The 23454-nt window shown below is 44.6% G+C and overlaps 1 protein-coding gene across 3 annotated transcripts in view; it reads right to left on the bottom strand.

Annotated features, from left to right (window-relative positions):
- Nucleotides 1–22035, bottom strand: part of SETD7 (SET domain containing 7, histone lysine methyltransferase) — a 47194-nt gene extending 25159 nt beyond the window's left edge. The window contains exons 1-3 of one of the 3 annotated variants that reach the window (XM_047718480.1): nucleotides 20776–22026; nucleotides 13068–13197; nucleotides 606–807 (exon numbers count right to left, since the gene is read on the bottom strand). In XM_047718480.1, coding sequence (XP_047574436.1) covers nucleotides 606–807; nucleotides 13068–13197; nucleotides 20776–20815 — 372 coding nt within the window. In that variant the 5' untranslated portion in view covers nucleotides 20816–22026. Of the gene's footprint in view, nucleotides 1–605; nucleotides 808–13067; nucleotides 13198–20775 lie in introns of all 3 variants that reach the window. The other 2 variants (XM_047718481.1, XM_047718479.1) reach the window with 2 other exon arrangements.
- Between the last annotated feature and the right edge of the window lie 1419 nt (nucleotides 22036–23454).

A 23454-nucleotide genomic window follows, 5' to 3' on the forward strand; every position in this document is an offset into this window, starting at 1 on the left:
GCAACAATGAACTAGTCCACCATCTCTTTCTATATACCAAAAGAATATTTCTATATATACATATTTTTAAATATTTTATTTATTTATTTATTTATTTTTAATAAGAGAGAGCATAAGCAGGGTGAGTAGCAAGCAGAGGGAGAGGGAGAAGCAGACTCCCCGCTGAGCAGAGAGCCCCATGCGGGACTTGATCGTAGGACCCTGGGATCATGACCTGAGCCGAAGGCAGACACTTAACCGACTGAGCCACCCAGGTGCCCCCACAAAAGAATATTTCTAAAAAGCATATATTTTTTATATTTATTAGTGGAACAATAAAGCCATTTAGTTCCAATTTATTTGAATCATGACTATTCATTCCTTTCCAGAACAACACCGAGGAGGAATGAATAGTGGCTGTGAGGACCCACAGTCTACAAGGACAGCGAGTAACAGGGAGGGGCACACCTCAGCAGCAGCTGGGGGCTTCAGCTCCTGCAACTCTCCAATTTCACAGCTTCACATTTTCTAACACAGAGGATACATTTTACTCTTTATTGCCAGGAGCCAAAGCATTGGTTTAACCCATGTTACATTCCAGCAAAATGAACAGTCACCAGGCTTACTGGGTAGTATATCCAGCAGACTCCATGCCGAATGTTATCCTTGTACTGCCCCTTGAAGATCAATCTCCCATCCGTGTCATACTCCTGGGCGGGCCCATTCAGCTCTCCGTCTACATATGTGCCCTGCAGCACGCCCCCGTCCTCATAAGTGTACACTCCCTGGCCCTGCAGGGCATCGTCCACATAATACCCCTCCAGGGTGCTGTGAGAGAAGGGAGAACAAAAGGGAACAGTCAGACCATGCTCCACTCTCTTAAAAGAAAGGATCACATGCAAGGAGCTGCATGCCCAGCTCTGTTTCGCTGCTGACCCGTATTCAGCGCACCTCCTGAATTCCCCACATCTCTAGGAAAAATACTCCAGAGATGTGGGTGGGATTAGGGACAGGGAGGGATTTCATTCTTAACTTCCCAGTTCCCATTCATGTTTTTTCTCTGCTAGCAGAAATAGAGAGAACAAAACTACAGGTGGAAACTGAGAGACCAAGCCTCATCTGAATATGTTTTCAAGGCTAAGATGCAGACCAATACCGGGCAAGAGGAATGGTAGCAGTACCCTTTTCATAAATAAAACACCCATGTTTAATTCCCTCAGGAGTGGTCCAGACATCACTGGGTTCTCAGGCTCTTTCAGATGGCCTGTATACAGTGGTCTTTAATAATACAGTTGTGGTTTAGAATGTAAATATCTACATATTTATCGAAGTCATTAATGTATTACTTATGTGTGACAACCATAATTGATATCCAGTCAAAAGAAACCCTTCCATTTATTTGGATGATGTATGGGGATTTACTTAAGTATAGGCATGTGCACACGTGTGTGTGTGTGTGTGTGTGTGTGTGTACATGATCAGGGCAAACGGGGGGGGGGGGCAAGTAAGGAAGACCTCAAGCTGAACCTTGTTAATATCATTAGCAACCTCATGGTGTTGAGACCCCTCCTTCCACGACGACGAGAAGAAGAAACTCACAAGGGTGCGGCTCATGGTGAATTTACAAGAACCTCCCTGTCTCTTCCCGCCCAAAGAACAGTTTTGGCATTTCAATATGTTTTCAGGATTAGCTTCTCAAAGGCCATTATACCATGAAACTAACTTGACCAAAAATTTCTTCTCTGTACGGCCATTTGCAATAAGGGAAAGAGCAGCTCAAATAATTTTTTAAATTTAACATGTAAGATGTTTATTTTATTTTAAATTTATTTTTTAAATTTTATTTATTTTAAATTTAACATGTAAGATGTTAATTTAACATGTAAGATGTTTAAAATGTAAGATGGTTTATTTTAACATCTGCAGATAGCACTCACCCATTAATTAATTAACATTTATAGAGTACCTTGTAAGTAGCAAGCATTGTGGGAGGTTCTAGAGAGCACGAGGAACAAGACAGCAGAGGCTGGCAGGCACATACTGTGTCATGCGAATAGACGGCATGCCAAGGGGCCACAGGGACTGAGGTGGCTGCACCTGGCTGTGCCTGGTAAAGTCTGGTCTTGCTTACCGAATGACAGAATGATCTGTGATCGTTAAATGAAAAGCACAAGCTAAATAACAGTAGCCTCTGATCACACTGTAATTACACTATGGGTAGCTCCCAAGGAGAGAAATCATTGTTTCAGTTTTGTTTGTACTACCAAGGATAAACAGGCTGCGTAAATTCATGAAGAGAATAGAGTGCACTTCAGCATAGCCCTTGCATAAATAATCAAAATTCTATATCAGTTGGAATTAATGAGATCCGACTCCCCCTTTGGCCATTAGACTCCCCCCATGGCAAAAAAAAAAAAAAATGTATATATATATATATATATATATATATATATATGGCCATTAGGCTCCCCGCCATGGCCTGCCTCTCTCTCTCTCTATACATATATATATGTAACAACCTTGGGGAAGGATAGCTCATCAACTCACATAATGATATAAGAGTGCAAAAAACTACTTACTCACCTACCTTCCCATTTAGGTTGGCCAGATAAAATATAAGAGGCTCAGATAGGTTTGAATTTCTGATAAACAACAGATCATTTTTTATTATAAATAGGTCCCTAAGATTGAGCAGAACACTTATCCTAAAATATTTTTTGTTGTTTATCTGAAAGGCCATTTTAAGCGACTGTCCCGGATTCTTATTTGCTCAGCCTAGCAACCCTATTGGCAAAGTTCTCAGGAGCATTTAGAACATGCCTGCGTGTGTTTGAGCAGAATTCTCCCGACACACTAGTCTGCCAATGTTTCTCAGGTCATGGTCAAATCCACAAAGCACAGGTCTTGGAAATCACTTAACAGTAATATGGACTTGCACATATTTCCCGCTAAGTAGCTTGTCCCATCCTCCCTTATACTGGAGCCCATCCTTGCTAGTCTCGTAACGCTAAGAATCACAGCTATTTCCCTCTGAGCCCAAATGACAAATGCGCACAAATGTCAACTCTTAAGGCACTGGAGAGCAAAACTGATTGCAATGTTTTTCAGCACCTGCTTGAGCAAACAGCTCAGCTCTCTTAGCGGGTCTGTAGGATAGCTTGGATGAAATCTGATGACCAAAGGGGCACGTGATCTCATGAACTGGGGCCTCCAGGGCCAGAAAAATGATGAGGCTTTGACATCCTCTGTCACGGAGGAAACAAAATAAAAGCTTCTGGGTCTGGGGTCAGGGGTCCCACCGTTCCAACTTTTTCTTCCAGGGGAGGTTGGCAAAGCATGGCCCGCTGCCTGTTTTTGTAAATGCAGTTTATAGTCATGCACATTCCTTCCCCGCTTCCTCCGAGGCTGCTTTCCTCTCGCAAAGGCACAATAGCAGAGTTGTACCAGGCACTGTAGGTGGCCCAAAAAGTGGACAGCATTTACCATCTCACCCCATACCGGAAAAGTTCGCTGACTCTCGTTCTAGAGTCCCTGCTCACATAAGTTTATTCACTGGCCCCAAGCACACACACCTGTCTATATCTTACCTCCTATACCATGGTACCCTTGCTTCCGCCTTTAAAACACAGGTAACCAAATGTTTTAAATCCCTGAGGACACAGTCAGGAAATCAGCCACGGGTCACATTCTCTTTTTTTTTTTCATTCAAAACAAAAATAACCTTGGGGGTAATAGTGAATATTCTCAAGCCTCTGGCATTTTTCTATTCAAAAAAGAAATATGCTGAGACAATGGCACTGTTTTGTGGCCGCTAAGTTGTTAATATCAGAGAATATCAGAAAGGAAACTACATACAAGTGGCTTCCTCATCCTTCTTGCTGAAATTGGATGGACAGTTGTGTTTTGGAGGAAGTCTGCTCATCCTGGCTTAACTGGAGCCTGCCCACCCTCCCTGCGGAGCCCTGCTTCCCCCAAAGTCCACCCTGAGCAGCGCGCCCAAGCCACACTTCTCACTGGAGCCTCATCATGAACCATCGCAGAACTTTCCGGGTGTCGACCGGTGGTCACCTCAGTGCCCCACTTCTCTAACTAGATTGTAAGCCTTTCGTAGGAACAAATTAGGCATTACCCATCCACACATCCCTCCCAGACATGGGAACATAGCCTATCTTCAAGCGGTACTTCCTAAATGAATGAATGGAAACGGAAACTGGGCTAATTTTGCTTTGAGAAGAGACGACTGAGAGGGAACGTAACGATGTTACTCAAGGGCAGGGAGTACTCTTTCTGCTCGTCAGGAAGTCTCTTTTCTTCATTTCTTCATTTGTAAACTGCAGCTACTAACAGGGTTAATATATATCAAGTACTTAGAAGATGATCTGGGACGTAGTGATTGCCCAAATAAGTAATAGCTATTCTTATTAAGCATGCACGCTCATGGGTATGCTAATGAGCTTTCTCCTGAGAAACTGGGCTTTAAACAGCATCAGGGAAATAGTTATGAGATACTGGAGTAGTCAAAGACATTTACCAAAACTGCTTTAAACCCACTGGGAAAAAAAACAAACAAACCAACAAACAGGCAAGAAAGTGTCCTCTGTCTGGAATAATTTATGAGTGACCCATTACATGGCAGGAGGAGGAAATAAATGCTTAAGTGAAAAAAGTAACATGTATTCATTGTAAAACAAACCAAACCAAACCAAGAACCACAAAGATGTAGAAAGTAGGAATTCCCACTCCCCTTGCTCAGTTTGCCATATATGCCACTGAAGGCTTTGTCCCCATTTACATAGCATGCATTTTCCCACCTTTGTTGTTTCTGTTTTAATGAAAATGGGATCATATTATATATAGTGTTCTTGACTGTTATTTCCTGAAGTCTCTTTCAACATCTTGGCAGATTCTTTAGTATGTTAAGAAACTTCAAAAATGGTCTTTCGACTGTTAGATTTTTTCTGGCACCAGCATCGAATCAAGTAACCAGAAAATGTGGAGAAAATTGAAACATCAACTTTAAATTTCTTTCTGTACATATACACACAGACCATTGTTACCTATTTTATCAAAGCTCTTGAAATTAAATGTGTGTAATAAATTAAATTAGGAAATCTAGCTTAAAAAGAAATTGGGAATTTTTATAATTATTTATCTAGGCTAACACATCTGCATTTTACTCAAATATTATTAAATTTTCTTTTTAAAATTCTCTTTAATATCTGAATACACAAAAGTGCTCTTAGGAGATGTGACAGCTTTGGCCTTTCCTTGGTATTCTGGGGACCCGGCTTTCCACCTTGTGAGGCATAAACTCTGTTCCCTTCCTGTCATCAGCTGTTGTAAAATAAGAATCAAGAGGGAAATTTTAAATGAATCATAATTCTACTTTAAATTCCCACTTCGAACCAGATTAAATTGTGACTCTTAGTATTAAAACATTGAACAATTATTTTGTGACAATATATATTACCTTTTTAAAAAAAACTGAGATGTAATTGACATACAGTATTATATTATACATTAGCTCTTAAAATATTGAACAGTAAGTAAAGATAAAGAACATCCCCCACAAACCCAAACCATCTGCTCGGGCTCTCTCTGAGAGAAACGTCAACTTCTTACAAGGTGTGATAAGCAAGCTGAATGGAGCCCTACCACGCCTTCCCTGTGATAGAGTGTGTTGTCTATCTTGAAAGTTTTTTTTATCCTTTAGTAAAAGATCTGTGAGTCTGCAGGATCTGATTTTTATAAAGGCTCAAGATGACAGTAAAATTTCCGAAGAGCAATTAGTGAAACTGAGCTTTGCTCTCTAAAAATAAATCCTAAGGGGCACCTGGGTGGCTCAGTCAGTTAAGCACTGGACTCTTGATTTTGGCTCAGGTAGTGATCGCAGGGTTGTGAGATCGAGCCCCTCGTTTGACTCTGTGCTCAGCAGGGAGTCTGCTTGGGATTCTCTCTCTCCCTCACCCTCTGCCTCTCCCACCTTCTCTCCCCTCACCTAAAAATAAATAAATGAATAATTTTAAGAAAACTCTGCCAGCTATTGTTATCAACAAATAATAGTAACGGTAATAGTGAGAAATAATAATAAAAAATCTATCCTTGATCTTGAGGGCATTGTGCTAAGAGAAATAAGTCAGACAAAGACAAATATTGTATGTCCGGACTTACATGTGGGATCTAAAAAAGCCTAACTTATATAGAAACAGAGCAGAACAGTGGTGGCCAGGGGCTGGGGGCAAAGGGGAGGCGTTCATCAAAGGAGACAAACTTTAGACTATAAGATGAATAAGTTCTGGGGATCTAATGTACAGCATGATGACTATAATTAACAATACTGTATCACGTACTCCAAAGTTGTTAAGAGAGTAGATCTTCAATAATATCAACATTAATAAAAAGGTCATTATATCAGGGGATGGAGGTGTTAACTAACCTTATTGTGGTAATCACTTCACCATATAAATGTATCAAATCAGCATGTTGTATACCTTACACTTACACATATCATATGTTGATAATATCTCAATGAAGCTGGAAAAATGTAGATACAGAGCAAGAGCAAACAAACCCATGTTTTCCCATATGTGCCTCCTAGGTACCCTCCACGCTGCAAGGTCTTTACAGGTGTTCTCACTCAATCTTCAGAACAGCTTGAAGAAGTCAGTCTAATTATCCCCACTTTACAAATGAGAAAACAAGCTCACAGATCAGAGTTCTTCAGAGCTGTTTTTTTAAATTTTTATTTATTTATTTTTTTTTTTACAGATTTTTATTTATTTGACAGATCACAAGTAGGCAGAGAGGTAGGCAGAGAGAGAGAGAGGAGGAGGAGACAGGCTCCCTGCTGAGCAGAGAGCCCCATGTGAGGCTCGATCCCAGGACCCTGAGATCATGACCTGAGCCGAAGGCAGAGGCTTTAACCACTGAACCACCCAGGCGCCCCTGAGCTACTTCTTTAAGTAAACTTCCCATCAATCTGCCAAGCTCCTACCAAAGTTGGTCAAGCTCTACAAGGAAGTAAATAAATTCACCCCAGCACTCTTCTGAACTTTTCACAAATAATGACTAATGAGTGACTTCAAGAAAGTCTTCAACTTAAAGCAAACAAGAAAGGCAGTCGGGGTCAGGGCTATTTCCTAGCTCCTCTTTGGAGGAGAGTGATGGGTGTAGTGAGAAAAGGAGGGCTCCGGGACTGAGCTCACTTTGGCTTGAATCTTAGCTCCAACACTCACTGATGGGTGACTGGGCAAGTTATTTAACCACTCTTTGTCTCAGCTCTTTTTTTTTTTCTTTTAAAGATTTTATTTATTTATTTGACAGACAGAGATCACAAGGAGGCAGAAAGACAGGAGGCAGAGAGAGAGGAGGAAGCAGGCTCCCTGTTAAGCAGAGAGCCTGATGTGGGGCTTGATCCCAGGACCCTGGAATCATGACCTGAGTCGAGGGCAGAGGCTTTAACCCACTGAGCCACTCAGGCGCCCCTGTGTCTCAGTTTCTTATGCAGAATAGGATTTTAAGCCTACTATACAGCTTGTCCCTAAGGGAACGTGTCCAGTGTTGAACAGATGATAGGTATTCAAAGTTATCCATTTTCCCCCATTCCCTTTCCTTCTGTATGTCACAAAAAATTTTGCCTTAATCAGAACAGTTCATTAGAATACAGACAAATGTATTTGTTGAGCCTGGTTCCAGCAAAAGCTGGATGACTATCAGAAATATAGAAACAACTGTGGCTTGTGCGGAAGGCAGGAATACATGACTTCAGAAGTCCATTTCGGGGGCGCCTGGGTGGCTCAGCGGGTTAAGCCTCTGCCTTCGGCTCAGGTCATGATCCCAGCGTCCTGGGATCGAGCCCCATATCGGGCTCTCTGCTCAGCGGGGAGCCTGCTTCCTCCTCTCTCTCTCTGCCTGCCTCTCTGCCTACTTGTGATCTCTGTCTGTCAAATAAATAAATAAAAAAAATCTAAAAAAAAAAAAAAAAAAAAAAAAAAAGAAGAAGTCCATTTCGGCTCCAATTTCCCTGAAATGTGACCAAGTATCTTCCAAAATCCAAACACAAGGAATCATGCATGGGCCTGTCACCGGGAAAATGTCAGCCTTTCTCAGTGGCTCACAGAATGGACAGCCTCGCTTACATTATTTGGCCAATGATAAATGACAAAAGGCCCTCTCAGCTGGACACATGAATGTAGCAATCAACACTAGGAGAAGTAAATAATACTTTGAAATCTAACTGGCATGTTAAGGGGAAGCATCAATAATGTAAAAAATATGTAATTAAATGAATTACCTCACTTTTATCTCATAGTCAGGCTAAAAACCACATAATTCCCTAATATTACCCAGCCCAAAGCCAAGCTGCATTGAAATACCTCTTTCTTGTTATCATCCTAAAATTTCAACTAGTTCTGCAAAATTACCTTTGTATCTATAAATCTTGGTTGAAATGAGAACAATTCAGGAAAAAAATGCACTGAAATGGACATCCAGAATTAGGATTAGCATAAAAATTAGAGATGTGTACCTCAAAGTACTCCACATGCTGAATACTTTCCCAATATGCCCCCTACCCCACCACAGTCCAGTGGTGCCAGAGAGATCCCAGAACCACAGCAATGAAGCTCCTAGATCCCCTTCTTTTCACCGCATTAATGCCTTCATCTCAGGACCAAAGCAGATGTTAAGTCCCAATGACCTAATCTTAGTCTCAGGACATTTTCTTCATTTCTTTACAAGGGGGGAGAAAATGGAAAACAATAACTGCTTGAAAAGACAATTTAAAAAATAAGGTCGATTTTCCCATTCATTCCTAATTGTTGGGATAACTTATCTGTTAAAGAATGACTGGTCTGACTTAAGCCAGTTTTAATGTTTTTCCGTTCTACATTTTGCCATATAATAAACGAGAGACCCACCGTTGAAGATCTCAAAACTAGCAAACATTCTAAGGCTAAGATAATAGTAAGGTACAATGTACATTTTGGCTATTTAAATTATTTAGAAATAAATAGCTACTTCCTTATTTTACCTTGAATATGTTTAATTAATATGCTTAAATTCTCTGCCAATAGTGGTTACCCCTGTGATGTGGGGGTGACGGCACAGAAAAAGGGGAGGCATATTCACCTTTTACATTGGTATATTTCTTCTTTCGTTTGTTTAAAGACTTCCTTCCTTCCTTCCTTTCTCTCTCCCTCCCTCTCTTCCTTCCTTCTGAGAGAGAGCATGCATGTGCATGGGGGGGGGGGGGCGCAGGGGACAGAGGGAGAGGGACAAGCAGACTCCCTGCTGAGTGCAGAGCCCAATGCAGGCCTCCATTCTGGGCTCAAGCTCAGGACCCCGAGATCACGACCTGAGCTGAAACCAAGAGTCAGATACTTAACTGACTGAGCCACCCAGGAACCCCACATTGGTGTATTTCTTAAAGTCTGTTATTCTACCAAGTATTTGCTCTATGTGCAATTGAAAAATATTCTGCTTCTATCTAGGAACTTGCCTAAAAAATTTAACAGGGCCATTTTTCCTCGTGATCTTAATATTTAAAATTCTTATTCAGGATTATCATAGTCTATATAAAATAGAAAAATGATTCTAGAATTTCCCTGCTATAAATCTGTGTTTGTTTGTAACCCTCTCATAAATCACGTATGGAGCTTATGGCATAGACTGTGGTAATGGTTTCATGAATATATACTTACCTCCAAGTGCATCAAGCTGTATTAAATACGTACAGCTTTTTGTATGTGAGTTGTACTGTAAGTAAGCTTGCTTACAGAAATCCCACAGCCCCGTTCAGGTGTCACATAAGATTAGAACGCACCAAGGCCAAAGCTTTTGTCACGACACTTTGCAATTTTCCAGACAGGTTCCGGCAATTGCAAACAAATCCTCTGATGGGAACATAAGCCTGCATTACAGGTTTGGACAGCTTTTAAAAACTCTCACAGAAACTTTCTGTTTCCTCACCTATTTTAAAACCTTGATTTCAGCCCTTTTGGGGGAAATTTTTTCAGACTAAAGCTCCTGACTGGCAGTGAAAGCATAGGGTCCCCGCTTTGTTTTACCCAACACATCAGACTCTAAAAATTAGAAGCAGTTAATAGGGAGAAAAATTAATAGACAAACCTAAATTAGGGTACCGTTTCATGGAGAAACAGCTGACTTCTCTATGACCACATCCTGCACCCTCCTTAAAAAGGCCCAGTAGATTCCATGGCCTTTTTTTCAGTCCTAAGATTATCTCACTCATGTTTATGGCATATCCTTTTAACAGATGTCTCATAATACGCTCAGTATTGGGTTGAAGAAAGGAGGTGACAGTGACCTTTTGAGAACCTGTCATCATACCACTACATCCTAAAAGCAGTGGTACGACTCTCTCCTCTCTAAGTGTTAGCCCCAATCTATCCGAAGAAGGGCACAACAGTAACCTCTTGAGGTTTGCGCTAATACCATCATTCTTTGATTCTATCTAACCTAAGTCTCTCCAGATGTTTGACTGGTACATATAAAAACTAGTGAATTAGTGACTCAAAAAGGAAAAAAAAAAGGGGGCAATCAATTTCTATTCCATTGATAGGTACTTGCCTCATGTTTCAATGGGACCCAGTGTTTCAGCTTTTTCACGCTGGGACACACATGCACAGGGCTGCAGGGGGACATGGGTAAATCGAGCTGCAGCTAGAAGTGACCCGCCTGACAGAGGGAGGGAGGGAGGGAGGGAAGGACTTGGGAAGGGTCCGGCCTCACTCAGCTCCTCCCACGGCCAACAGGATCAGTATCTTGGAGCCAGCACAGCTTATTCCTGGCACACTGGTGCAGAAGAGAAGTCTAGCCCTTCAACACTGCATGTCAGGTCTGAGGAGCAAGCAAGTCGGCAACATTCCCATCAGCTGACCCTGCTGCATTGTTTCCCCAGAGTCAATGACTGGCTGGGATCATCAGCTACCAGATATCAGTTACCAGAAAGCATGAGAGAGAGAGAGAGAGAGAGAGAGAGAGAGAGAGAGAGAGAGAGTGTGTGTGTGTGTGTGTGTGTGTGTGTGTGTGTGTGTGTGTGGTGAGGGTGGAGTGGGTGTTCTGGGTGAAATCTACCTTCTCTTTCTGCTTCCAGACTCATTTAGCAAGACTCTCTCTCTCTTTTTTTTTTTCTTTAAGTATCAAATTAAGGGAAAGTGCCATGAAGCATAGCAGGTCAAACAGCTTTTGTCCTCAAGGAAACCTCTGTCCTCTAGGCGAAGTAAGACATTTGCACAAATATACATTTGTTGAATGAATAAAAGAATAACTGCCGCATGAGAGAAGAAGTAACACTTTTCCAGAAAAGAGGTATAAATAAACTGCTGTGAGAACAGGCAGGAGCAGCTACCCTCTGGACAGGCTAAAGGAATCGTGAGAGAAGCAAGCATTGATACCAGATCTTGGAAGAGTCCTGTGTGGGACTCTGGTGTCCATCAGGTATCCACAGAGGGGCAAAGGAAAGAGAGTGAAACATCTGGCCATTTAAAAGATACAGTTTGTGGGGTGCCTGTCTGCCTCAGTCAGTGGAGCGTGCAACTCTTGATTTCAGGGTTGTGAGTTCAAGCCCCATGTTGGGTATAGAGATTACATAAAAGTAAAATCTTAAAAAAAATGTACAGTCTGTAAGCAAAGCTCACTGGAAAGAGATGTGGTGTGGGGTTGGGGAGCATAGGAAAGAGAAGGTTGGGATCAATAATGAAAATGAAATTGTACAAAAGTTCTGTGATAGGTTTTTGCTACTTTCCTTATTGTATCAGATAACGGAGGGCCTGAAGAACTGTTAAAAACTTTTTAAAAACAACCCACTCCATCTACAGAAAAGGCATTCTGGTCACAAGCCAGTCCCTCTGTCACCCTTGAACTGTCAGCTTAGACATTTCCTTTCCCAGAGAAATTCCCAGGCATAGGAAGCTTTGGCTTATTGCTGATGTCCAGAGCTTAGAAGCAGCACTGTACCCTGCAGAATCTTAGAATCTGCTTTAGTTAAATCCATTTCCCTATTCCTCAATCAAGCGGGCAGAAAGAGAGCTGGCCTTCCCCTGTCTCTGAATTCCTCTCAGTGCTTGAGAAATTCACGTGGTCATTCTCTGTTTCTGAAACTGACATGGTTTAAAAGTCACGGTAGGAAAACTGTGCCCCTACAATTCCATCTTTTCTTGAAAGAGAAAGTCATTCCTGTGGTCATTCCCACCTATTTCAAGAGGGTAAGAGGCTTCTGCCTCATGGCATTCTCAGATGGGAGGTGAAAGCAAAATAACAAGAACCCTGCTGTGGAACATATTTTAGCTAGAGGCAGAGCATCAAAGGTAGCAATTGTGACGTCACCACAGAGGGACCACACATAATAAATAATAAAGGGCAGCCTGTCAAACACCATGAGTCTGGAGTTGAACAGCCTGTGTTCACCTGTCCCGTGTCTCCCTGGTTGACCTGTGATGAGGCAGCTTTGAAGAGTCTTGCTAAATATTTTCTTGACCCATCTCATGAGGACAGGGCATATGCTGAGAAAATTATGAAGCTGCGGAACCCACGAGGTGGCCACATCATCCTTCAAAGTGTTTGAAGGAACCAGACCGTGACAGCAGAGAGAGAGAGAGGGCTGCGGGCACTGGAGTGTGTGTTGTCCTTGAAAAGAAGTGAGAATCAGTTGCTACCTAAGCTGCCCAAGCTGGGCCCTGACAAAAACAACCCCCATCTGTGTGACTTCACAGGGATTCATTATGTGGACAATCAGGTGAAATCCATCAAAGAACTGGGTGAGCCCCATAACTTATGTGTGCGTGATGGGAGCTCCCTGACTCGGGCACGACAGAGGAGCTGTGGCGAGCACAGCCTAGGAGGCAGTGATGAGGGACCTAAGCCTCAGGCTGACTCCCCAGAGGAGCACGAACGACTCCCTGGGTCCCCAAAGCAGTGTATAGCTATTGGGGTGACTTTTGCCTCTTCTGTAAGTGGCACCAAAACACCCACTTAAATTCTTTCATTTGTATCATTCCTTCAAGTACAGTAATTTGGTGAGCCCCACCCCGCCACAAGACGAAACTCAACAAAACTGTGAGGGCTACCTGCCATCAAAGAAGAAGAACTTCCCTCGGCCGTTCTTTTCTCCGTGAACAAAGTTCCCCTCAAATCTGTCCGTGGAGGAGTAGGTCACCGTGCAGAACCCGTGTGGTAATCCATCATCATCCAGGTGCCCTGGAGAAAGGGAAGCACACAGCAAAGCTTAACATCTTCAGTGTGCTCCCACTGCCATGTCTGCACTCAGATCCTGCCAGCATGTTCCCTGAGCAGCCCGAGGGCCCCCTGCCTGCCTCCGGGGAGAGCACCTACCAAGCGTTCTGTGCCTGCATCAGCAGTATCAACTGATCTGTTATGTACACTTTGTGAACAGGTGGGGGCTACAGCAGAGGGACTTAAGCAGATTTCAGACTAGGAAGCACAAATGAGCTGGCATTTTACTGGGGACTACAAGTTATTCCCAATAATAACATCTGCATGTTGCAATTTACCAAGTACTTCCCTACATGGCACTGCTCATATTTGGAATCAATGCCCCCAAACTCTCTTGCTTAATTGAAATGAGATTGAGATAGCCCCATTTTATAGTCTATTGTAAGGTACTTTGTCTTTGCAATAAGTTATCTAGTTGTAGAACTCAGTATACGATATAATTTTACAGATCATTATGTAGGAGGATGTGGAGGACTGCTAGCCGGTGTCTTTCAAAAACCTTACTGCTTGCTCTGTCATACTCACACAAAAAGGGACACAGCCACATCTCTGAAACTGCTCTAGTATTTATACACCTAACGTTGTACTAACACATGAACTCAGAGTCCTTCTAAGCCTGAACTTCAACTTCAACTTACTGCTTTCCTTTACAGTGTCTTTCAGCTTTGAATGTTTAGTAATAACATTGTCATTTATCCTCTCCCACTATGTTCAGAGGGTTTGTGCTTTAAATGCAGCTGCAAGTATCCATGTGGTCATTTCAACAGTGATTTTGAACATCAGCAGCTCTTATACTGTGATCTTTAAATTGCTGGTTCTTCCTGGGTCACAGACTCGTATATTCCAATATTTATGTTTACAGTCAATGTTTAGGTTTTTATTATTATGTGCATATTTCACAAAACCCAGAAGTCACCTCATTGGTATCTCCCCAGTTATTCTGGGGAGCTAATTTTATGGAGGTGGGTGAAAATGAAGGCAGTAGTTAATCTCCTGGCTTTTTCCTGGGTTAATGACCTGGGTCATGGATGAAAAAGGTATGAAAGCATTAAACACGGTGTGCAATGCAGGGACATTAGACACTTAAATGGGGCTTCTAGATGGCTCACAGACATAAAGGAAAACACAAACTATACCACCACAGTGAATGCTTTAGTCTCCTAAAATGGTTTCTTCCAACATGATAAAAAAAAAAAAATCACCCCTTAGGAGAGAGGTTAAGTAAGCGTTATTATGAACAACAAAAAAGCTATTTGTGTTATTGATTATATAAATAAAATAACAATGAACAAATACACTGTTTTATTGCTACACTTGACTCTGTATGGAATGAATTATCTAGATACTACAATAAAACGTGACTACTTAAATCACAATTGATATGGTTCCTTTCCTCTTAGCACAAATTTTTTTCTACAAAAGGCCAGGAAATTAATGGTTAGAAAGCAACCAGGCCATAATTGCTTTCTTCTCACTCAAAAATTAACTATACATGGCATGTTCAATGATACTCAAGTCATATGAAATAATTTGGACAATTATTTTCTAAATATGTACTGGTGACATTTCTCTCATTGAAATAAATTAAATATACTTTTTTTCTTTTCATTAAAAAACTCACTCCGTGTAGAGCTGAAAGCTTGCTTCTATGAAATGCTGGGATTAACATTTCTATGGATTTAGCATTCTACTTATGATTTAGGTATATCAGAATAATCATTTTAGCCTTATATTGAAGTGGTCACTAATTAGTTGGAAGTACTTTCCTCACAGAAAAAAGTTCACATATTTTAAACTTTAAAATGTTAATGTTTGATGAAAATTTTTATGGTACTTCAGATGAAGAGATCTATTATAGTAAACATGAACACTAAGGAGGAAAAAAACAGTGTAAAAATTTCATTTCCACCTTCCCTCATTCATGACAGTCCTGTCCTATTTCTGAATAAAACACTGCAGGTGCATCCCCAGTGGTGGAAAATTAGAGAAAATTTAAAGTGTCATGTGGACACTTCACACGGAACATGCTAAAAGTACCTGAGGGGCAGTACTGATCCCAACGGAGATGAAAGCAAAAACACTCAGTCCCATCCCGTGAAGGATGCTTATGTTAGTGTGTCTTTCAACAGGCCCGTGAAAAGTTGTCCCAACACCTTAGCCCCTAGCTGAGATAGGGACAGAAAACACGAGCCATTTCTTGGGTAACACAGTGTGTTTGGGAAGATGCGGATGCATGATGTTTCCCTCTCCCTCTGTCTGTGCACAGCAGGCCCCTCTTGTTGGCTTGTTTTGTTTTCCTCTCATCTTTCCAAAAGGAGGACGATGTTATCAATGAACGGGATCAATTGAAAAGAGCTAGAAATTAAGTCCTGTGATCATTCGAGAATTCCACCCTGAATATTTAATAGCCTGGAGTGGTTTTCCTAGCAGTAGAACCTGGTATCTGAAACAATTCCAACAGTTAACAACAACAAAGAGAACGTTCGGAAGAAAGTAATGTAGGGAAGAGAAGAGATTTCGTTGTTTGGCCCTCCCACTTCCGTTCAACATTAGAGCTTTTGTAGACGGTCTGGAATAGCTCTTGTTCAAGCACCACGTGGGTAACAGCATCATGGAATAGCTGTCTGGTCAGTATTCGTCAATACCGCTGCTCTACAGAGAAGAAAAAAGTCTGCATGCCTATTAGGCATCTGGCAATGGAGAGCATCCTTTCCTGTTATCTCAAGCACACCTCACAACAAGCCCTCACATTCCAAGCTTATCTCCTCATCTGAGGAAGCCCACGCCTTGCACCTGAGAAACATATTAACCACTTTGAACAGTGTTAATGAATACTGGACACCCCTTCCCCAATTCTTTCCATCTTTTTCCCTCCAGATAAGAGCAAACCAGCAGCATACCCTTTCTTTCCTGCTGCTGGTGGAAGAAGGTATCCCTAAAGAGGTAGGTATTCTTGGGACCCAGGAAGAGAAGTGGAAGAAGCCTCTGGAATTACGATATTTCTAAAAAAAAAAAAAAACCAGATCTCCAACAGCATGTCCTGCTTGCAAATTCCTATCACTTCCAAGTGTTACCTAACTCAAAGAGAAACACTAGTCCTCCTTGCTCTGATTGAGGTCAATTTGTAAAAATGCTCCAAGTTAGCCAACAGCCTTCTGGGCCAGTTCCTGATAAACAGAGGCTGAACACCAGACTCAAACAACAGGAAAATTCACTGGAATGACTATTCTGCGTTGATAATACCATCCCAACTCAAGTGCTGTAGATCCGACCGCAGCGTGATTTTAAATATTTATGGAGGTTAAAGGGAAAAAATGTAAGTTTCATACTTTTACTTTTTCACTTTGTCCTAAAAATCATTATCTACTGAATAGTTAGAAAGTTAAAAACTCCCCCTCTAGTTACCTCTGAGCTTTTTTCTTAATCTGATGAGAGCCAGGCCTGTCTTCTGGGCAGTGATGGTCCATCTCCGCAAAGGAAATTCCCTCTGGGTCAGACACACCGCTGTTGACCGCCTCAGGCTTACCCACAGGAGATCTGAGAGTAGGGCTTGTGTGTGTATGTGCGTGTGTGTGCGTGTGTGCGTGCGTGCACGTACACATGCCTGTGTCTAGTGTGTTTCCTTCAGAACAAGATTTTGTTTGTGGTTTTGTAGAATAGAGCTGCTTAAAAAAGTAATAAAAGGCAAACTGATTCTGTTTAGTGCAAAGAACATGCCCCTCACGATGACGCATTTACACTGGGTGTTAAAAGCATACTTTGGTTTTTGAGAGTAATTCTTCATGAGAGCTCAATTATTAGTTGTGAGGGTCATAATTTTAGTGCGTGGCCCACGGGGAAGGGGTGCTACCGGTGCACTTGGTATGCATTTTCCCCAAGTACAGAGCACGAGCCAGCCTTGTTAGAGACAGGCTGAGGAGCTGCAGACAGTGGAATACTGGCTTGCTTGTTTTCATCCTGGCTCCTTACTTTCAGACATTCTGATACTTCCTTTTTTTGGAGTATTTTTCCTCAGCATCTCCTATATTGCTCCAAGCCTTTCCTTTTTTTTTTTTTTTTTTTTTTCTGACTGCTTAACCACATATCTGGATTATTTCAAAGAATCTTCTAGGTGATCCCTTATCCTGCTCACCATTGCTGGTTCACCTTCCCAGAGCAGAACTCTGCTCCTGTCATTCCCAGCTCTAAGAAGCCCCCATGGCCTCCCATGGCTTTCAGCACACAATCCACATTTTCAGCCTCTGATACACAGCCTCTTCCCCGTCTTATTGTCCACTTTTCTCCCAGGCTCTCTGTTCTGGCAGAACCAAATGTTTAGTCTCTGAATGTGCCTCCATAATGACAAGATACCAACCTCTGTGTTCGCTCACTGAGGCCCCTTTCAACTAGAATCAACTCCATACCACGTCTTCTGGGAAATATTTCTCCATCTCCCTCCCCAAGCTAGAAGTAATTTTTACTTCCTCTCAACCACCATAATTCATCTGTTTGGATAGGATAGATGTATTTAAAATTCTATTAGAGACCACAATGTATTCATCTTTGTTATCTACGGGTAGACAAAGAAATAAATCTAGTAATAAACACTACTTCCTACTGAACTAATGAGCCTGGAAGAGTTTTTAAAAAGCCATAGCAGGATCTCAGGTGGCTTTCTTGGGCCCTCTGAGGCCCGGGCTTGCTGCCTACCCAGCAGTAGTAAACAGCTACTCCCTCCACTGGCCACCTCCCCTCGGGATTCATCCACTCAGAGCCTAGAACTTCACCCAGGCTACCGTTCCACCCTGACAGAACCAACATTTCAACTCTACTCCTGCAAAGACCAATTTCTTCCCCAGGATAAATTGCTAAGGAAGAAGAAAAAGAGGAATAACGATGTCTGTTGGAGAGGCTGTCAGCTAAATTCTCTTCCCCCAAATACATTTTTCTGAAAGTCACTGAACTCTGTCAGAATCAAGCTCTCCAGTGATAAAAACTGATACTGAGTGATAAAAACAGTTACTGAGTATTGCATATATTTGACTGACTCACTAAAAACTAAAAAAAAAAAAAAAAAAAAAAAAGGAAAAATGTGGGGAGACAGTCTGGTATGATGGAGTGAGGTCCTGGAGATCTAAGCCTATCTCCTACCTCGCTGAGTATCCCTGGATTAGTTCTTAACTCTTCTGTACCTCAGTCCCCTCCCCTGTAAAATTAGGATATTAGTGCCCACTTCATAAGACTGAGTGGATAACATGTGTGTGAAACATTTAGCACAAAGTCTGAACACAGTAAGAACTAAACAATTACAGCAATGATCATAATAGGGAAGACAAAGGAACTGTGGAGACCAAAGGCTCTGTTTATGGAGCCTTTTACCAGTCTCCTAAGGACATGTTAGATGGTAAGCAAAGACTGTTACAGACGGCACTAGAAAGGCCAACACTGGCTGGAGAAAAGCCCACTGGTTCAGTTCACTTCATGTATACACACACACCCGCTAGACAGAGTTTGAGCCTTAAATGCTTCTAAGGACTCTAAAAGATTCTGTCCTACTCTCATTGTTTACTGTCAGGTACAACGAGTGACCATGTGTCCTGGATTGCTCCCAAACATTCAAGGCTTGAACTAGTTGTGCCAGCAGGAGTATTACTAGTGACCCCCTCACCCTCAAGCATATTCTTGATTTAGGACAGTAATGCATACAGCTGGTCCTATATAACAGATTCTTCCTTGTTTATATAAAGGACTAACCAACAGACACATTTCTAAATCTGCTTGTTCACCTTCTGCAAGGAACCCAGGGACCATGAACAACTGGGCCTTATGTTTCTAAACAGCTTCAAAAAGGAATGTGGTTTTTAACCTGGGGAGCACTGCCTGTGATCAAAGGTTTGCATTAAATTTTTACAAATAAAAGTAAGCTTTGAAGAATGAGAACAAGCCCTAACAATTTGAAGAGAGCACATGTTTTGTTTATCTTTCATAACATGAAGGCACAAGAAGTCAATAATTTAAATTAAATGAAGGCTTCCAATGGACCCTCTCAATCACCGTCTCTGGGGCCAGAAGCCCCCAACACTGAATTTGATTATTAAATAGTTCTGTGAATTCACAACATTGTGAAATTAAAACAACAACAACAACTAACACTCTTTGAAGCTGGATAGAGAAATAAGAAGTTTTAACAGTTACATCAGGATGGATATCTTCCAGAGAATTCAGAATTATTATTATACTTAATCTCACCGTAAGACCTCGAGATCACTGCAAAAGGAATCAATTATGTTTTATGAAAACATAAAAATTGATTTCTTCTCCCAGTGTAGCAATAACTATATATCCTTATGCATTTGTACATTGTTGCTACTTTCTTTTTCATTACCTTTTGTGACAACTTGTTTATACAAATTAGATAGAAACCAGATTCAACCAAAATCTTAACGTTATTTACTTGGACACTTGGTTTAAAATATTCTGGAATAATATCACATAACATTGCAAAACATCACGACGTGCTGTCTGGGGTGGAATCAAAAAAGTAAACATGCTAAAGAGTATTTTCCAGTACTCACTGTTACAAAATCATAACATCTCCTGATACAAACAACTAGATTGTATAACGTCCCCACCTCGCTTTTTAGAACTAGCAAAAAAAAAAAAAAAAAAGGTGGAGAAACTCAGCAAAACAAAGTGGCGAGAAAAGTCGGGGGAGGGGCGCTAGAAGAGAAGGGGCGGAGAAACACGACACCGAGGCGGTGATATCACCCACAGCCAACGGCATGGAATTCAGAAAGTTAAGTGTCACCCAGCAATTTCGGTCAGGGCTTGCGGCGCGCCTGCACAGCGTGGCGGCGGCGGCACCCGAGCTCGGAAGCAGGAAGGGGGAGGGGCGGTTTGCCTGAGTTCGCTCGGGGGCAGCGGAGGGGAGGGCCTCCCGGTCGGCGTGCGTTCAAGCCCCGGGTCCGGAGCGTGGTGGTTGCCCTGCAATGATTTCATCTTTTCGGAAGAGCGGCCTCCCAGGCCGCGGCTGCCACGTGCCTGGGTCGGCCCCGTGCACTGCGCCGGGGGACGAACCCGGACGCGGCCGCGGTCACCGCAGGTCGCAGCGGCGAGCGGAAGGAAAGGGCTGGCAGCCGGAGAGGGGCTCGGGTTTCCATAGCCGGGCGGGAGGGAGCGCTCCGCGAGGCTGCGGGTCTCGGGGGGCTATCCTCCCGCGCACCCCCACCTTCCATCCCCAAAAGGGGGGAGGCCAGAGTGCGGGGCAGCTTCGCAACTCCGAGGGCGGATGCGGGCGCTGGCCCGGCAGGCTGGAGCGGCCGTACCCTGCCGGGGGCCCCGGCCCCGCGGAACCCCGTTCCCGGCCTGCGCTCCGCCGCGCACTGCGCGCTCCCGGCGGCGTGGCCGTGGCCGCCCGGCCCGTGCCCGAGCTGGGCAGCGGGCCACCCGCGTAGGGGACAGTGGGGGCCGCGGGGCCCGGCGTCGCGCCGGTCGCAGCCCGCCACTCCTTCCGCGTTCCAAGCCCTCGGCGCCTCCTCCCCCAGCCCCAGAGAAACGCTGTACCTTCCACCGCCTCCTCCACCATCTCGTCGTCGCTATCCATGGCGGCTGGGGACCTTGCCCAGCTCGGGGCCGCGCGGCTGCCTCCCGTCCGTCCGGGTGCTCCCGGCGGCTGAGCGAGCGCTGGGGCTGAACCCTGCGAGTTTGGAGGAGGAGGAGGAAGAGGAGGGGCAGTCGGGGCTGGTTCGCACTGCCTCCCCCTACAGCCCTTTCAATTCCTTGGTCTTAAGCTGCTGCGGCAGCAGCCGTCCCCCCCCCTCCTCCCTTCGCCCGGTGGCCCCTCGCCTCGGAGGCTCCGGGGTGCCGCCGTGACCGCCGCCGCCGCTGCAACTTTCTCCTGTAATACCCCCTCTTTGTTATCGAGCAGATGATCCGCTGACATCACCCAGCGCCGGTGCGCTCCCTCCCTCGCTGATTGACAGTTCCCTGTCCCTTCCCAGAAGTAAGGCTCCTTAAAACGAAAGGCGCTCCGGGTCCGCGCTGACTCTGCGCTGCAGGCGGCCAGCCCCCGGGCCCAGCGGGGTTTATCTTTTGCTTCTGCTCGGCTTGGTGCGCTCCGAGCGCGGCATGCGTCGGTTGCACCCGGCTCCTGGCGGGTACTTGGGACAGCTGGGGCACCGCCCTCGGGGGGCTTAGAACTCCCGACCTCCAGCTGTGCGGGGGCAACTTGGAAGTCCGCCGTGCAGAGCCCTCCAGCCCCACCTCGGGACAGCTTCCGAAGAGCAGGGGAAGCCAAGGCAGGGTTTCTGACGCTCCAGCACCGCAACTTCCTCTCGCCCTCGCCCCCACTTCACCCCGTTTGCCACCCGGAGCTGCACGAGTGCGGCACGCAGGAGAGCGCAGGTGTCCCTGCGTCGCAGCATCACATCCGTGAGCAGGTTTCCTGGACTCCAGGGGGTGACATCCAGTCCCGATTCCGCCGAACCCCAGCGCACCGAGTCCCCACCGGGCGGCTCGGGTGATTCAGAAATTCAGCAAATCCAAACGGCAGCGGGCTCACTATCAGGCAGGAAACACGCCGCGCGGAAGGCCCGGCAGGTTCCCCCTCGTGGTTGCGGTAATGGAAAAGGAGCCGCCGAGCGGAGCTAACGAGGAAGGACCCTCCGTCTGGCGCGCCGCCTCCTCGCGCCTTCCGCCCTGTACGTGTGATGCCCCAGCTGTCTCCTTGTTCCTCCAAGGGCCAACCACTCCATAGATTCGGGCTCTTCAAGTGGAGAAAGTCACGGGGCACCCAGTTCCCGGCCCAGCCACTTAGACTCGTTATGGCATTGCCTCTTACAGGTGGCGGTAAAGGGCGGCTGTAAATAGCTGGTTGAGCGGATGCAAATGTACACAATGTCCCGTGGAATTACAGGGTGCTGCTCTGGGCATCTGCCAGGAACAGCCACGGGAGGAGGGGACAGGAGCGAGCAGAGAAAAGTTGCTCCATTTTGTTTCCTGAACAACAAATGAGACTTTCAGGATTTCAGCGTACTTCCAGCACCCGGGCGACCACACCTTGTTTTGGGCTTTGTGCTTAAATGCTAGATATTTTTATCGAGTATTGTGAGTTTCTCCTTAAATTCATGTTCCCTTTGTGAAAAAAAGAACAATGCTAGGGACACTCGTACCATACACTGCCAGGAATTTCAATCCCTTTTCACTGCTTTAGAAACAGAGGGAAGGGTCCTGGACCAGGAGTTAGGACACTTGGGTCCTGGTGCAGCTGACCTGCAGGGCGGGCCTGGGAGCCCCCCGCCCTTGCTAGCCTGAATTCCTCCAGCAGGAGATAAGAGGCTTAGGCTACTCTGGTATAAGGCTGCTCAGACTTAGGCTAGACGACTCTGAGATCCCCAGCTTAGGGGAGAGCACTCAGAGGTCCCTTGGCTTAGGTTAGACCACTCTGAGTTCCTCCTGTGAGGCTATGCTGGTATAAGGATTCCTCCAGCTTAGTCTAGGCCACTCAGAGTTCTGCCAGCCTAGGCTTGACCACTCTGAGGGCGCCCCCACACCTCCCCCCGCCCACCGCTGAGGCTCGACCACTGAGCCCCTCCCCCCAGCCCCCTGGCTGAGGCTAGATTACTCTGAGGTCCCCTGGCTTAGACTACACCCCTGTGAAGTCTTCTGGCTCAAGCTGCACCTCCTTCAAGTCCTCCAGTGCAGATACCTGGGTTTTAAAGCCACACAGAGCTGTTCCTGCAGCGGAAGATGAAATAACCACGCCAGGTTACGTGGTCATTTTCAAACAGGAACCACAGAAAGAGGAGTTTATTTCTGATTTTTTTTTTTTAAAACAAAAGCCATCAGGTACTGAGCTTAGTCATTCACTGGTTTTGAGTTTTATTTGTTCTTAATTCCACCTTTTAAATAGATCATGTCCTCCCTTATGTATTCTATGGATGCACAAAAACACACCAGATCCTCATCTTCCTCTCCAGTTTACCAGGGGGCAAAAGAAGATGCTGAAGGCTAAAGGAAGCAAAAATAATTGATTCCTTTACCCAAAGGGAGCTCGAGCAGGTGAAAGGTGGGTTGGAAGAAATCACCCCTGACCACACACAGGTGGAACCATAGACATGCAGGCAGGTATGTGGGGGCGTGGGGAGAAGTCACATCCCAAGTGTCCAGCCCCAACTTTAGGTTCAGAGGAGGATGTCCGACTGTCCCCGGGTGCTGTGAGAGTCCCCACCCCCCCACCCTGTC

Source organism: Lutra lutra, chromosome 2 (assembly GCF_902655055.1).
Source record: "Lutra lutra chromosome 2, mLutLut1.2, whole genome shotgun sequence".
Classification (NCBI taxonomy): Eukaryota; Metazoa; Chordata; class Mammalia; order Carnivora; family Mustelidae; genus Lutra; species Lutra lutra.